At 25.2% G+C, this 14,184-nt stretch overlaps 1 protein-coding gene across 1 annotated transcript in view; it reads left to right on the top strand.

The window, feature by feature from the left end:
• The window catches only part of tank (TRAF family member-associated NFKB activator), a 38,124-nt gene extending 28,889 nt beyond the window's left edge, over positions 1 to 9,235 (top strand). The window contains exon 7 of the mRNA XM_073846323.1: positions 8,505 to 9,235. Coding sequence (XP_073702424.1) covers positions 8,505 to 8,669 — 165 coding nt within the window. The 3' untranslated portion in view covers positions 8,670 to 9,235. The remainder of the gene's footprint in view (positions 1 to 8,504) is intronic.
• Positions 9,236 to 14,184: the final 4,949 nt, after the last annotated feature.

Below are 14,184 nucleotides of genomic sequence, written 5' to 3'. Positions count from 1 at the left end.
TAACACTTTAAAGCATTTTTCTTCTTTTAGTACTGAGCTCATAGCAATTCATTTTAGGATTTTGGGTTAGACAGAATTTTTTTTATTTGGTTTATTCTCAAGAGAAAACCGCTTTGGCATTTAGCAGCCTCCTTTACAAATAGTAACCGGTTTGAATAAAATAAAATAAAAATTGGTTAATAATATTCTTTTAAAATAAAAAATAATAAAAACTATTTAGACATATTTAAAGAAAAAAACTAAAATGAAAAAAAAGAGACAAAAACACATTAAAATCACTAAAACATGAACTAAAATTAAGATAAAAATATAAAATATAAAAATGAAATTGTTGTATATTAACTAAAACTCTAATATTAGTTAAGTTATACTAAAATAACACTTTAAAGCATTTTTCTTCTTTTTGTGCTCATAGCAATGCATTTTGGAATTCTGCCACAAAACAAGACATTTTAAAAGGGATTAGACAGAAAATGTTTTTCATTTCGGTTTATTCTCAAGAGAAAACAGCTTTGGCATTTAGCAGCCTCCTTTACAAATAGTAACCAGTTTGAATGAAATAAATTATTCCAATTAAAATTAAAAATTAGAAACTTCATATTTACATGATGTATTTGACAATATTGCATTAATAATGACGTCTTGTTGACTGCAGTTGGCACTGGACAGGACTGCGTTTCCCAAAAGCATTGTAAGCCTAAGGTGATCATATTTGATCATGCTTTTGGAAAACGCAGCCCAGGTAAACTTTTCCCCTCATAAGAGTATGCGGGCAATGAAAGAGTTCATGCAACAGGAAGTGGTGTGAATTTGAAAGTTGACTGTGGAAAATTTTGGTCACTGGTTTTTAGGAGAAATTCCAGTTTTCCATTCCGTGGTTTCAGTTTTTGTTCCTTAAATCATTATTAATAATCACTGCGTAGAAGGCAGTATAAAAGTCATCAGTAATTCTGGTTATCTTTTTAAAAAAGTCTTGATGCCTTTAAAATGCTAGACAGGCACGTTTGCAATTTATATTAATGCAAAGCATAATGTCTTTGCTAATTCAGTTGTTAAAAACTTATTCAGAAGGATGTCATCACAAACTTAATGCAAGTATAACGTTGTTTTTCATATTTTGACATCTAGAGAATCTTTTTGATGCATTAATATTCCAATAATAGTAATTGCTACACTTAATCTAAATAAAGTACACACACACACACACACACACACACATATATATATATATATATATATATAACCATTATGCTATACAAAAATTGGCAACATATTATACATAGTTATTTTCATAAGTTTACATACTCCTTTTTTAAATATAAAGATTGTAATGATTTAGTGTTAAAATATAAGATTATTATTATTATTATTATTAAGCATTTGTTGTTAAGAAATTGAAAATTACTGTTATTAAATTAAATATAAATTATTATTATAATTGTAGTTTTTTTATTGTTAGTATTACATTAAAATTTACTATTTAAATTTTAAAATATGAATTATGTATTTTTTTATTTCTATTATTATTAAAAACTGAATTATTGTTACTATTTTTATATTTAAAGATTTTATAATATAAGACATTATCAAAAAGCATAATATACAAAAATGGGCAAGATAAATATTATATATAGTTCTGTTCATAATTTTATATACAGCTTGTGATTTTTTTATTATTATAGGTTTATAATTTCCTTTAAACATTATTATAAAAAATGTATTATTTAAAATGTGTAAAAATATTTTTAATAATAATAATAATAATTATTATTATTATTATTGTTAATATATTTAAAACATTAATATAAAATATGCAATTATCAAAAAGCATAATATACAAAAATGGGCAAGATGAATATTAAATATAGTTCTGTTCATAAGTTTATATACGCCTTGTGACGTTTTTTTTTTAAATATAGGTTTATAATTTAATTAAACATTATTATAACAATTTTTATTATTTAAAATGTGTTAAAATATTTTTTAATAATAATGATAATTATTGTTATTATTATTAATATTAATATATTTAAAGCATTAATATAAAATATGAAATTATCAAAAAGCATATTTTACAAAAATGGGCAAGATAAATATTAAATATAGTTCTGTTCATAAGTTTATATATGCCTTGTGATGTTTTTTTTAATATAGGTTTATAATTTTATTAAACATTATAACAATTTTTATTATTTAAAATGTGTTAAAATATTTGTAATAATAATAATAATAATTATTATTATTATTAATATATTTAAAATATTAATATAAATTAAAATATTTTTTAATAATAATGATAATTATTGTTATTATTATTAATATTAATATATTTAAAGCATTAATATAAAATTTGAAATTATCAAAAAGCATAATATTCAAAAATGGGCAAGATAAATATTACATTCTGTTTATAAGATTATATACGCCTTCTGAAGTTTTTTTTTAAATATAGGTTTATAATTAAATGGTATTATAAAAATTATTTTTATTTAAAATGTGTTATTAAAATATTTGTAATATTTATTATTATTATTACTAATATTTAAAACATTGATATAAAAAATTAAATGATCAAAAAGCATAATATACAAAAATGGGCAAGATAAATATATATAGTTCTGTTCATAGGTTTATAGATCTGTGAAGGTCCTTTTAAAATATAGGTATATAATTGTCTTAAACGTTATTATAACAATGTTTATTATTTAAAATGTGTTAAAATATTTTTAATAATAATAATTATTATTATTAATATATTTAAAGCATTAATATTAAAATATGTTGTTATAATAATAATAATAATAAAAACAAATGTGTAAAATATTTTAATGAAACATTTTAAAATTATAAACCTATATAAAAATAAAACCTTCACAAGGCGTATATAAACTTATGAACAGAACTATATATAATATTTATCTTGCCATTTTTGTTTATTATGTTTTTTGATAATTTCATATTTTATAATAATGTTTCAAATATATTAATAATAATAATTATTATTATTATTATAATTACTATTATTAAAAACATTTGACACATTTTAAATTATAAAAATAGTTATAATAACGTTTAAATACGTTTTAATATAGGTTTATAATTAAATGTTATTATAAAAATATATTATTATAATTATAGTTTTTTATTGTTAGTATTACATTAAAATGTACTATTTAAATTTTAAAATATGAATTATGTATTTTTTTATTTCTATTATTATTAAAAACTGAATTATTGTTACTATTTTTATATTTAAAGATTTTATAATATAAGACATTATCAAAAAGCATAATATACAAAAATGGGCAAGATAAATATTATATATAGTTCTGTTCATAATTTTATATACAGCTTGTGATTTTTATTATTATTATAGGTTTATAATTTCCTTTAAACATTATTATAAAAAATGTATTTAAAATGTGTAAAAATATTTTTTAATAATAATAATTATTATTATTATCATTGTTAATATATTTAAAACATTAATATAAAATATGCAATTATCAAAAAGCATAATATACAAAAATGGGCAAGATGAATATTAAATATAGTTCTGTTCATAAGTTTATATACGCCTTGTGACGTTTTTTTTTTAAATATAGGTTTATAATTTAATTAAACATTATTATAACAATTTTTATTATTTAAAATGTGTTAAAATATTTTTTAATAATAATGATAATTATTGTTATTATTATTAATATTAATATATTTAAAGCATTAATATAAAATATGAAATGATCAAAAAGCATATTTTACAAAAATGGGCAAGATAAATATTAAATATAGTTCTGTTCATAAGTTTATATACGCCTTGTGACGTTTTTTTAAATATAGGTTTATAATTTTATTAAACATTATAACAATTTTTATTATTTAAAATGTGTTAAAATATTTGTAATAATAATATTATTATTATTATTATTATTATTAATATATTTAAAACATTAATATAAAATTTGAAATTATCAAAAAGCATAATATTCAAAAATGGGCAAGATAAATATTATATTCTGTTCATAAGTTTATATACGCCTTCTGAAGTTTTTTTTAAATATAGGTTTGTAATTAAATGGTATTATAAAACTTATTTTTATTTAAAATGTATTAATAAATATTTGTAATATTATTATTATTATTATTATTACTAATATTTAAAACATTGATATAAAAAATTAAATGATCAAAAAGCATAATATACAAAAATGGGCAAGATAAATATATATAGTTCTGTTCATAGGTTTATAGATATGTGAAGGTCCTTTTAAAATATAGGTATATAATTGTCTTAAACGTTATTATAACAATGTTTATTATTTAAAATGTGTTAAAATATTTTAATAATAATAATTATTATTATTAATATATTTAAAGCATTAATATTAAAATATGTTATAATAATAATAATAATAATAATAATAATAATAATAATAATAAAAACAAATGTGTAAAATATTTTAATGAAACATTTTAAAATTATAAACCTATATAAAAATAAAACCTTCAAAAGGCGTATATAAACTTATGAACAGAACTATATATAATATTTATCTTGCCATTTTTGTTTATGTTTTTTGATAATTTCATATTTTATAATAATGTTTCAAATATATTAATAATAATAATTATTATTATTATTATAATTACTATTATTAAAAACATTTGACACATTTTAAATAATAAAAATAGTTATAATAACGTTTAAATACGTTTTAATATAGGTTTATAATTAAATGTTATTATAAAAATATATTATTATAATTAAATGTTATTATAAAATAATAATAATTATTATTAATAATATATTTTAAACATTAATATAAAATATTAAATATAGCATAATATACACATTTTTTCTATTATTTTATAATTTTATATTTTTTATAAAGTTTACACTTTTTTTAAAAATGTATTCATCATATTAAAAATGTGTTATTAAAATATTTATTATTATTATTATTATTATAACATATTTTAGTAAGTCATTATTAGTAGTTGTAAAATTAGTAGTAGTAGTAGTTAGGGCTGGGTATTGTGACCAATTTGGCAATTCGATTCGATTCTTATTTTTATGGTTTCGATTCGATTCGATTTCTATTTCGATTCGATTCGATTCGATATCGATTAGCTATCAATATTTCATTTAAAATGTTAGTTTTGCAGACATGTGATCCATATTTTGATATAAATGCTGGTAACTGAAACTCTCCTACTTAAGTTTATTACTGAAATACACATCTACATTAATAATAGGGTGCACACAGTTGTTTATTTTAAACAACTTTTATTTTAAATGAACACTGTAACAAGAAGTCATAAATATGTGCATCCATTGTACACCATGTAAACAAACTGCAAAATGCACATTACTGTAAAAAAAATAAAAAGACTGTAAATGTGCAAAAGTGAAATCTATTAAGAACTTCAAACATGTTTAAGAAATAAAACTTTTTTTCTAAATTCAAAACACTCAAAACAGGCCCATCATAAAGCCTTTGTCTGCTTATACAAAACATTCTAACTGTCCATAAAACTAACAGTTCTTAACTACAGCCTAATCATTTTTCTGCAAAAAAGCAGCTGATCAACATGTTCTGATCTGATCTAAGGCAGCTCCTTTGCGCTGTGATTAGATCACCAGCGGTTGAGAAAACTCTCTCAGCAGGAACACTAGTGACACCTTCAGGACGAGAGGGGAATATTCATATCCTCTTACGTGAAGCACGTGCATTAAGAATCGATTCGGGGATTTCCCGAATCGATATCGTTGCGTTCAACTGAAGATCGATTAAAATCGGAGAATCGATATTTTTTACCCAGCCCTAATAGTAGTAGTAGTAGTAGTATTGCCCTGGTAAAGCTATTTAGTCAACATCTATTTTGCATTTATTAAACAGGAAAAAATAGAGGCTCAGTGATGCTTAGATCCAGAACAATTGAGCAAATCAAACACAAGTATCACAAACAGTCATGAATGTGTACCATTTGATCCTATTCAAATGAATTTTTTTTGTCTTGGGGAATTTATGTAAATATCTGTTCTGCAGCTGTACTTTCAAATGCTAAACATCTTACAGATTCTAGAAGGGGTGTGTAAACTTACACATTTACAACTGTATATATTTGCAGCTTGTGAAATTGCAGAGGAAATCTAATTAAACGCATATAAGGCTGACGTATAAAAGAACCGTATTGTTTTTACCTGTCCATATGGAGAACCGCGAAACTCACACCTATTATGTAAGGCTCACATCTGCACGGGAATTCAGTGCTGTTCCATTTAGGATGTCAATTAGGATGTGCTAAGACCACAGAGAGCTGTGAATCACATATTACCTCGTCTTCTGTGTTGTCGTACTATTGCACTTGTTTCCAGACTGTTCTTTTTTGCCGTCGCCGAGCTTAAAAGCATGGCAGATACCTGGGCTCATCTGTTTTAAGAGCAAGAAGAAAATGTATAGTGTTGTTGGCAAAACAGACACTTTAAACCGAATGGCTAAATTATGAAGTGTAAATCTGGTGTCATCTAAAAAAGAGCTGCAAGGAGCATTTTTTCTTATCATGGCGTTAAAAAAAAAGTAATAAAAAAAATTGTGCTGTTTGCAAATGGGCAGATCTTAATATACGATAACAGACTGATTATGAAGACATTTGTTTTGTTTATCATATGGCTATCTACAGAATGTCAGATAAATAAATGAAAAAATGCTGTGTTTGTGTGTGTGTATATATAATGTGTATATATAATGATAAAATATACTGAAGATTATAGAAGGAAGAAAAAACTTAAAAACATGTTAAAATAAATTCTCAAATTTAATGATTCATTTATTATTTATAATAATAGTAATAAATTAATATTGAAATAGTAATAAATTAATTGAAATAACAATATATATATATCATTTTAATTATTAAAAATATATATTAAATTTTGTATTATTAAAAATATTTTTTATTACACAACTGTCACATAAAGGCAATTAGCCTTAGTTTGTTTTATTATTTTTTTCATAATTGTATCATTATTTATATATATATATTATTATTTTTTTGTAATATAATACTAATAATTGTGTGTATATTATTGTGTATGTGTAATTATTATTATTATGTAGTATTAATAATAATTATTATTTTTTGTATAATTATAAAAATGTTTTTTCAGACTATAAGAAAATCTGATATATTTTATTATTATAGTCTATAATTATAATTATCATAAAATGTAAAAAATATATTGTGATAAATCTTATATTACAATGTATTTTATTATTTTAATATTATTATTATTATCATTATTATTATACAACTATGTCACAGAGCATTAGCTTTTGCTTTTCATCTTCAGCTAATTTTATCCTTCAGTTAATTATATAGAGCATATAATAATAATAATAATAATTGTGTATATATTATTGTGTAATTATTGTTAATTATGTACATATAATTAGTATTATTAATAAAAAACAAATATTTTTTCCATTTTTATGTATAATTATTGTATATATTGTTATATTGTATTATAAAATATTATATTGTGATAAATGTTATATTACAATGTATTTTATTATTTTTAACTGTCAACTATGTCACACAGAGCTATTTGCTTTTCATTTGCAGTTTTTTTCTTTTATCATCTTCAGCGTATTTTATCCTTCAGTTTGAGCTTATAATAATAATAATAATAAAAAATAATAATTGTGTATATATTATCGTGTAATTATTATATAATTAGTATTAATAAAAATGCTTTTTTCATCAGAAAATCAGATATATATATATATATATATATATATATATATATATATATATATATATATAGCTATTTTTTCTTTTATCATCCTCAGCATATTTTATCCGTCAGTTTGAGCATATAATAATAATAATAATTATTATTATTATTATTATTATTATTATTATTATATAATTAGTATTAATAATAATAATAATAATTTTTCATGTATGATTATAAAAATGCTTTTTTCAGACTATCAGAAAATCTGATATATTTTATTATTATATACTTTATAATTATAATTATTACTATTATAAAAATTAAAAATATATATAATATTGAAATAAATATTCCATTAGAATGTATTATTATTAGTAGTAATACAACTATGTCACATAGACCTGTAAGCTTTTGCTTTTAATCAGTTTCTACAAAAAGAAAATCTGACATACTTTATTATAATAGTCTATAATTATTATTATTAATAAAAAATAAAAATATATTTTACATATTTTATTATTAGTAGTAGTATTATACAACTCCGTCACATAGAGCTATTAGCTTTTGCGATTCATTTGCACAACTAGTTTTTTCCCCCCTTTATCATCTTCAGCGTATTTTGTCCTTGAGTTTGAGCTAGTCATGCTGAATAGTTGAATCTTGGCTTTAATTTCCCCATCATTATGTGATGCCAGCTCAGCAAATGGATAATTGTGGTCATGCTTGCCCTCATTGCTGTCTAATGTCCTTTGTCTATGTCCAGCTTTTTTGGACTCCAGACCTCCCGGACTTGTCCGCCCAGGCGCCGGGGACAGACGCTCAGCAGATGAACAGCCGAGAGAAGTGTGCCTTTTGCGAGGATGATGTACCCCCAAATCACATGTATAGCCACCTCAATTCACACTTCGAGAACAAAGCTGGCGATTGACACACGCGGGCGAGGGGCCGGCCGCCGGACTCAAACGGCCTTTATCCGTGGCTTTGTTGACTACCGTGCTTCCCGTCTGAACGCATTTGCTCACGTCCGTCAGTGACACCATGAAGAGAGCGGAACCTTCCGCCGTCGTTTATTTAATTAGGACTACTTTAAACGGTTCATTTTAGGGTGGTTATGTCTTAATTAATCTTTTTAGCCGCATTTTACTTGGAGGCGTTCCGATGACTGCCACTTTCGCTGTAGAATAAAGATGTGCTTCCTTGTTAAAGATACGCTCTCACCGTTGTGCTTTTATTCAGACACATCCCAACCTCGTGTCTGTGATGAGCATATATCGAATTAAAAGCAAAATAGCCATTTCCACAATTATTCTCATTACAGTTCTACAAATGTCGGCAGCTTCAAGCCCTGTTTATGAATATATCACATTTGTATTGCAATTTTCAGACATGAGTGAAAGCGTAACTGAGAAATCCAATTACACAAATGCTTCTTTTCTGTAGCAAAGGTTTCAATATTTCTGTTTAAAGTGAATGCAATAAAACCACACTGACATACATTAAGACAAGAGTCACTATTGTGTCCTAAGGACTAGAATCAGGCCGGGGCAAGTCGTCACATTTTTTTACTTTTTTTTTTTTTTAGCACTACTGTTTGTAAATTTAGCGATCGCTGGAAAAAATGTTCCACCGAAGTGTTGTGGAAGTAATAACTCCTAATTGCTTTAATTTGATCACTTAATTTTCATGCGCGCCACCTGTATGAGGGAATCTGTTCAGAATGAGAATAATCTTGGATAATTATTTCGACGATAAACACCATCTGGTTTACGAAAGCACTTCTGCACAGGTATTTCAGGTTAATTAAAACTTTGTTTCTACACGCTGTATCCAATATAAGCTCAATTTGTGATTACATGCACAATTATCTTACAGTTTATAATGCTTTATTTTGTGGCCTGATTGCTATTAGGTCTGTTTTAAGGCCATGCGGTTTATTCACGTGAATGAACAGGTGCAGAAAGATGAAGGGATAAACATATTTCTAGCTCACAGACTGAATTAGCTGCTCAAATACCTTAAATACCAAAACAAGCTTCTTCTTTTTTTTATATGATCACATTGTATCTCCAAACTGCAAAAAAAATGTTTTTACTAGTAGAAAAACAGATAATAATAATAGTAATAATAATATTTTTTTAAATATAATTTTATAATTTTATTGTTGTAATAATAATAATAATAATAATAATAATAATAATAATGATAATAATGTATGTAATAATAATAATGTTTTTTTCACCCTAGCTGAAAATCTGATATATTTTATAATAATAATAAAATAATACAAATTATTATTATTATTATTATTATTAATAAACATTTGTAATTATAAAATTATAATATATAATATTCTTACTAACAGAAAGTCATATATAAAATCATATTTTTATTTTATTATTTTTTCTATGTATAATTACAAAAATGCTTTTTCCAAAATATATTTTTTATATTATTTTTGTTGTTGTTGTAATAATAATAATTATTATTATTACTATTGTTATTAATGTATAATTAAAACATGTTTTTTTACACTAGCTGAAAATCTTATTTGATATATTTTATTATAATAATAATAATTATTATTAATAAACATTTGTAATTATAAAAATGTTTTATTAGCAGAAACTATATATATATATATATATATATATATAATCATATTTTTATTTTATTATTATATATAATTTATGTATAAATTTATTTTTTAAAAATTGCTTTTTCTCAAAAAATCTGATAGATTTTTATTTTTTTGTTGTTGTAATAATAATAATTATTATTGTTGTTATTATTATATTGTTATCAATATATAATTAAAACATGTATATTTTATAATAATAATAATAATAATAATTATTATTATTATTAATAATAAACATTTGTAATTATACAAATGTTTTTTCTAGCAGAAACTCATATATAATCATATTTTTTATTTTATTATTATTATTTTAATTTGTTTACAAAAATGCCACTAGCAGAAAATCATATATATTTTTATTAATATTATTATAATATTATTATTATTATTTTTTAAATTATTATTAAACATTTGTAATTCTAAAAAAATGTTTTTCTTATTAGCAGAAAATCATATATAATTTTTTTTTATTTATTATAAATTTTATTTATGTGAGATTTAATTGTATTTATGTGAGAAAGTTGTATTATAATAATTATAATAATAATAATAATAATAATAATAATTATTATTATTATTATAATACAACTTTCTCACATAAAGTCATAATTCCACATTTTATTTGCGCAATATTTTTTATATTTCTTTCATAACCTTCAGTGCATTTTATCCTCCGGTTTGGGCTTCTATCTTTAGTCGCATTATGGATGCATGCTGAATATTTTCATCTTGCCTTTTATTTCCCCATCATTATCTGATGCCAGCTTAACAAATGCATAAACTGCAGTGTTCCCGTATGTACAGATGTGCTTGTGTTTTTATCGGAGTAACTTAAACCATGTCCTTGATGCTGCAATGGACTGTGTGTGTGGATAATTAGCAGCCTCATAAACAAACGTAATCATTTTCACTAATTCCAGTGACGACGCGTTGAGCAAAAATGTGCGTAGTCGCACATGTGTGTGCAGTGAAGACCTCGCAGCGCCCCAGATTACAGCCTGCTAACACACACACACACACACACACACACACACACACACACACACACACACACACACACACACACATACACACTGCATAGATGAGCTGGTGTGAAGAAGAGGAACTAGTTTTGTTGTTGTTTTTCACACTGACAGACTGGCGCTACACATGGGGACTTCTGCGATGCAGAGTTTCAGTGAAGAAAAGAACCCTAAAAATATTGATTTAAAAGATAATGTACAACTAGCTGGTCATTATCACAAAATAAACACTGATTGGGTGATTCAACAACACGAAGCGGTGTTTATTTAGCGATAATGACCAGCTTACTGTATGTTATCATGATTATAAAGCTGTTCAGTTTGTGGTTTGAAAACCTGAGTTTCAAATCTTGGCTTCCTTCTGGAGTTTCCTGTGGGTTTTTTGGTTAACATTTCAGGTTTTGTTAGTTTGACAAATCATAAACATCCATATGCAAATTTTGGTCACTAATGTTGTTTTGTTTAAAATTGTAACTTGCTAACAAGTTTCTAAATGAGTTTGCGTGCTTGATGAATCTGAAAAGTGTTGCAGTCTTTATTTAGCAACTTTAATTTTAAAGCTGTTCTGAAAACCTGTAGTAAATTCCCTAGAGAAGCCATGATGACTTATCCGGGTCAGCCTACAAATTGATGTCATGACTAAACAGCTCTATTTACTACTACTTGCCAAATAAGTAAATAAATGTATATTAAATATCTTTGTTTTGTTGCATAGGGCAGTGGTTCTCAACCAGGGGGCTGTGGGATAACTTAAAATTATTTAAACCATATAAAATGTGTAATATACATAATATTACACATTTATATTTTGGTATCAAATATTAAAATAATCTGACTTAATTAAAATGCTAAAAAACTGAGTTTAAAATATTAAACTATTTGTTTGCATATTTTGAATGTTTTTATTATTAACTAGTGTTTAGATAAATAATGTACAGGTCTTTAAACATTTAACAAATTGGTTAAGTTCATGTGACCACAAAACCAATTATAAGGGTAAATTGTTTAAAATTTTGATTAATACATCATGAAAAGCTGAATAAATAAGCTTTCCTTTGGTGTATGGTTTGTTAGGATAGGACAATATTTGGCTGAAATGCAAATATTTGAAAATCTGGATCCTAAGGGTGTAAAAAAAATCTAAATATTGAGAAAATGGCCTTTAAAGTTGTCCTAATGATTCTTAGCAATGCATATTATTTATCAAAAAGGATGTTTTGATATATTTACGGTAGGAATCTTACGAAATATCTTAACAGAACATGATCTTTGCTTAACATCCTAAAGATTTTTGGCATCAACAGATTTTTAAAAACATTTTTAATTCATTTTTAAAAAATCATTATTTCGTTTAATAATACAGCACACCTTGATATATTTTTTTATTCTTATTAAAGCTTTACTTAAAAAAATAAAGGATTTTTTTTTTTTTTTTGATGAAATGCAATGCAATGCAAAAAAAAAATGTTGCATATCTAATGCGTATGTGCGAGACTTCCGGTTTCATTTCCTTCGATATTTTTCCTGTACAAAAATAGTCAGTTGTGCTTTTTAATATTACAAACTGCTATTTGTTATCTAATTTGAATGTACTATCATAAACATAAGCACACAGGTTTGTAGCGCAAACTGTTTTACCTTCTACCACACATTATTCTTAGTAGTTTACCTATAGCGGTTAATAAACCGGAAGTCTCGCACATTTCAAAGATGCAAAATAGCATACTAGCATTCTTACTATTTTCCCCATATCTTTATATACAGACAAAATAGTAAGAATAGCCTAGACCTACCGTGCTATTTTGCATTGATCATCAGCGTTCAGGATCAAAACGTTTTAAGGTTACATTAGGCCTATAACATGGGAAGTCATACAGACAGACATGGTTTTTCCTCCTCAAATCCTCGTGCTTTAATGAAGCATAATTTCGCAATGTCTAGCGCGACACATTGTTGTTTTGCTACAGGAAAAACAACACAACAACCAAGGCACGCGTCGTGCTCTTGCTCTATTTGCAATGCTGAATATTGCATGTCGAAAGCGCACAATGTGTTGCGCATAATACACGACCCAACTTGGATAAACAGAGCGTTCAAATTCTCATCTCTCACATCAAAGCATGAATTTATTCTAAAAGGCAGCAAATATGAACTCCTCTCTCCCTAATGATCTCTATCTCTCTCTCTCTCCGTCTCTCTTTCTCTCTCTCTGGAGTCGTGGACAGATGCTTGTACATAATTACGTTGTCAGTGCTCGTTATTTGGAAGAGGAAAGCTGTACTGACAGTTTCTGGGTCCATGTGTTTTTTTTTTTTTTTTTGTGTTTTTTTTTTTGTCTTTTTTTTTGTCCTTGCTGTTGACTCAATTTCGACAGCATAACGCCGACAGAAATATCATTGGTTATTCAAAAGGATCTATAGCCCTCGCGTCTATTATGTGCCGCAAAGCAGGCCTTCCATTCATCGCTACACATGCTGTATTTGGATTAAAGTTCCCAAAAAAGAGGAGGAGGAGGAAGACGAGGGTTATAGATTGAGAAGGAGAAGCAGCAGGCTGATTACGAGGTGTCAAAATTGCCAGGAGCAAAAAGGTGAAAGCAATCAGGGGTGAGAAGAGTGCAGCATTCGTGAGGGGCAACTAATTATCCAATTCATTTGTGGAGAGCAGCATTTGAGGCTGAACGCTGACAGATTGGTGCGGAGGAGAAGGGAGGTGTTAGAACAATGGAACCCGGCTCACCCTCATTATTGCCGCATGCTAATCAGACGCTCCGCGCTGCCGCC

The sequence above is a fragment of the Garra rufa genome, chromosome 8 (assembly GCF_049309525.1).
Source record: "Garra rufa chromosome 8, GarRuf1.0, whole genome shotgun sequence".
In the NCBI taxonomy this organism is placed as follows: domain Eukaryota; kingdom Metazoa; phylum Chordata; class Actinopteri; order Cypriniformes; family Cyprinidae; genus Garra; species Garra rufa.
The sequence above is the reverse complement of the archived record's forward strand: the minus strand, read 5'-3'. Positions and strand labels throughout refer to the sequence as shown.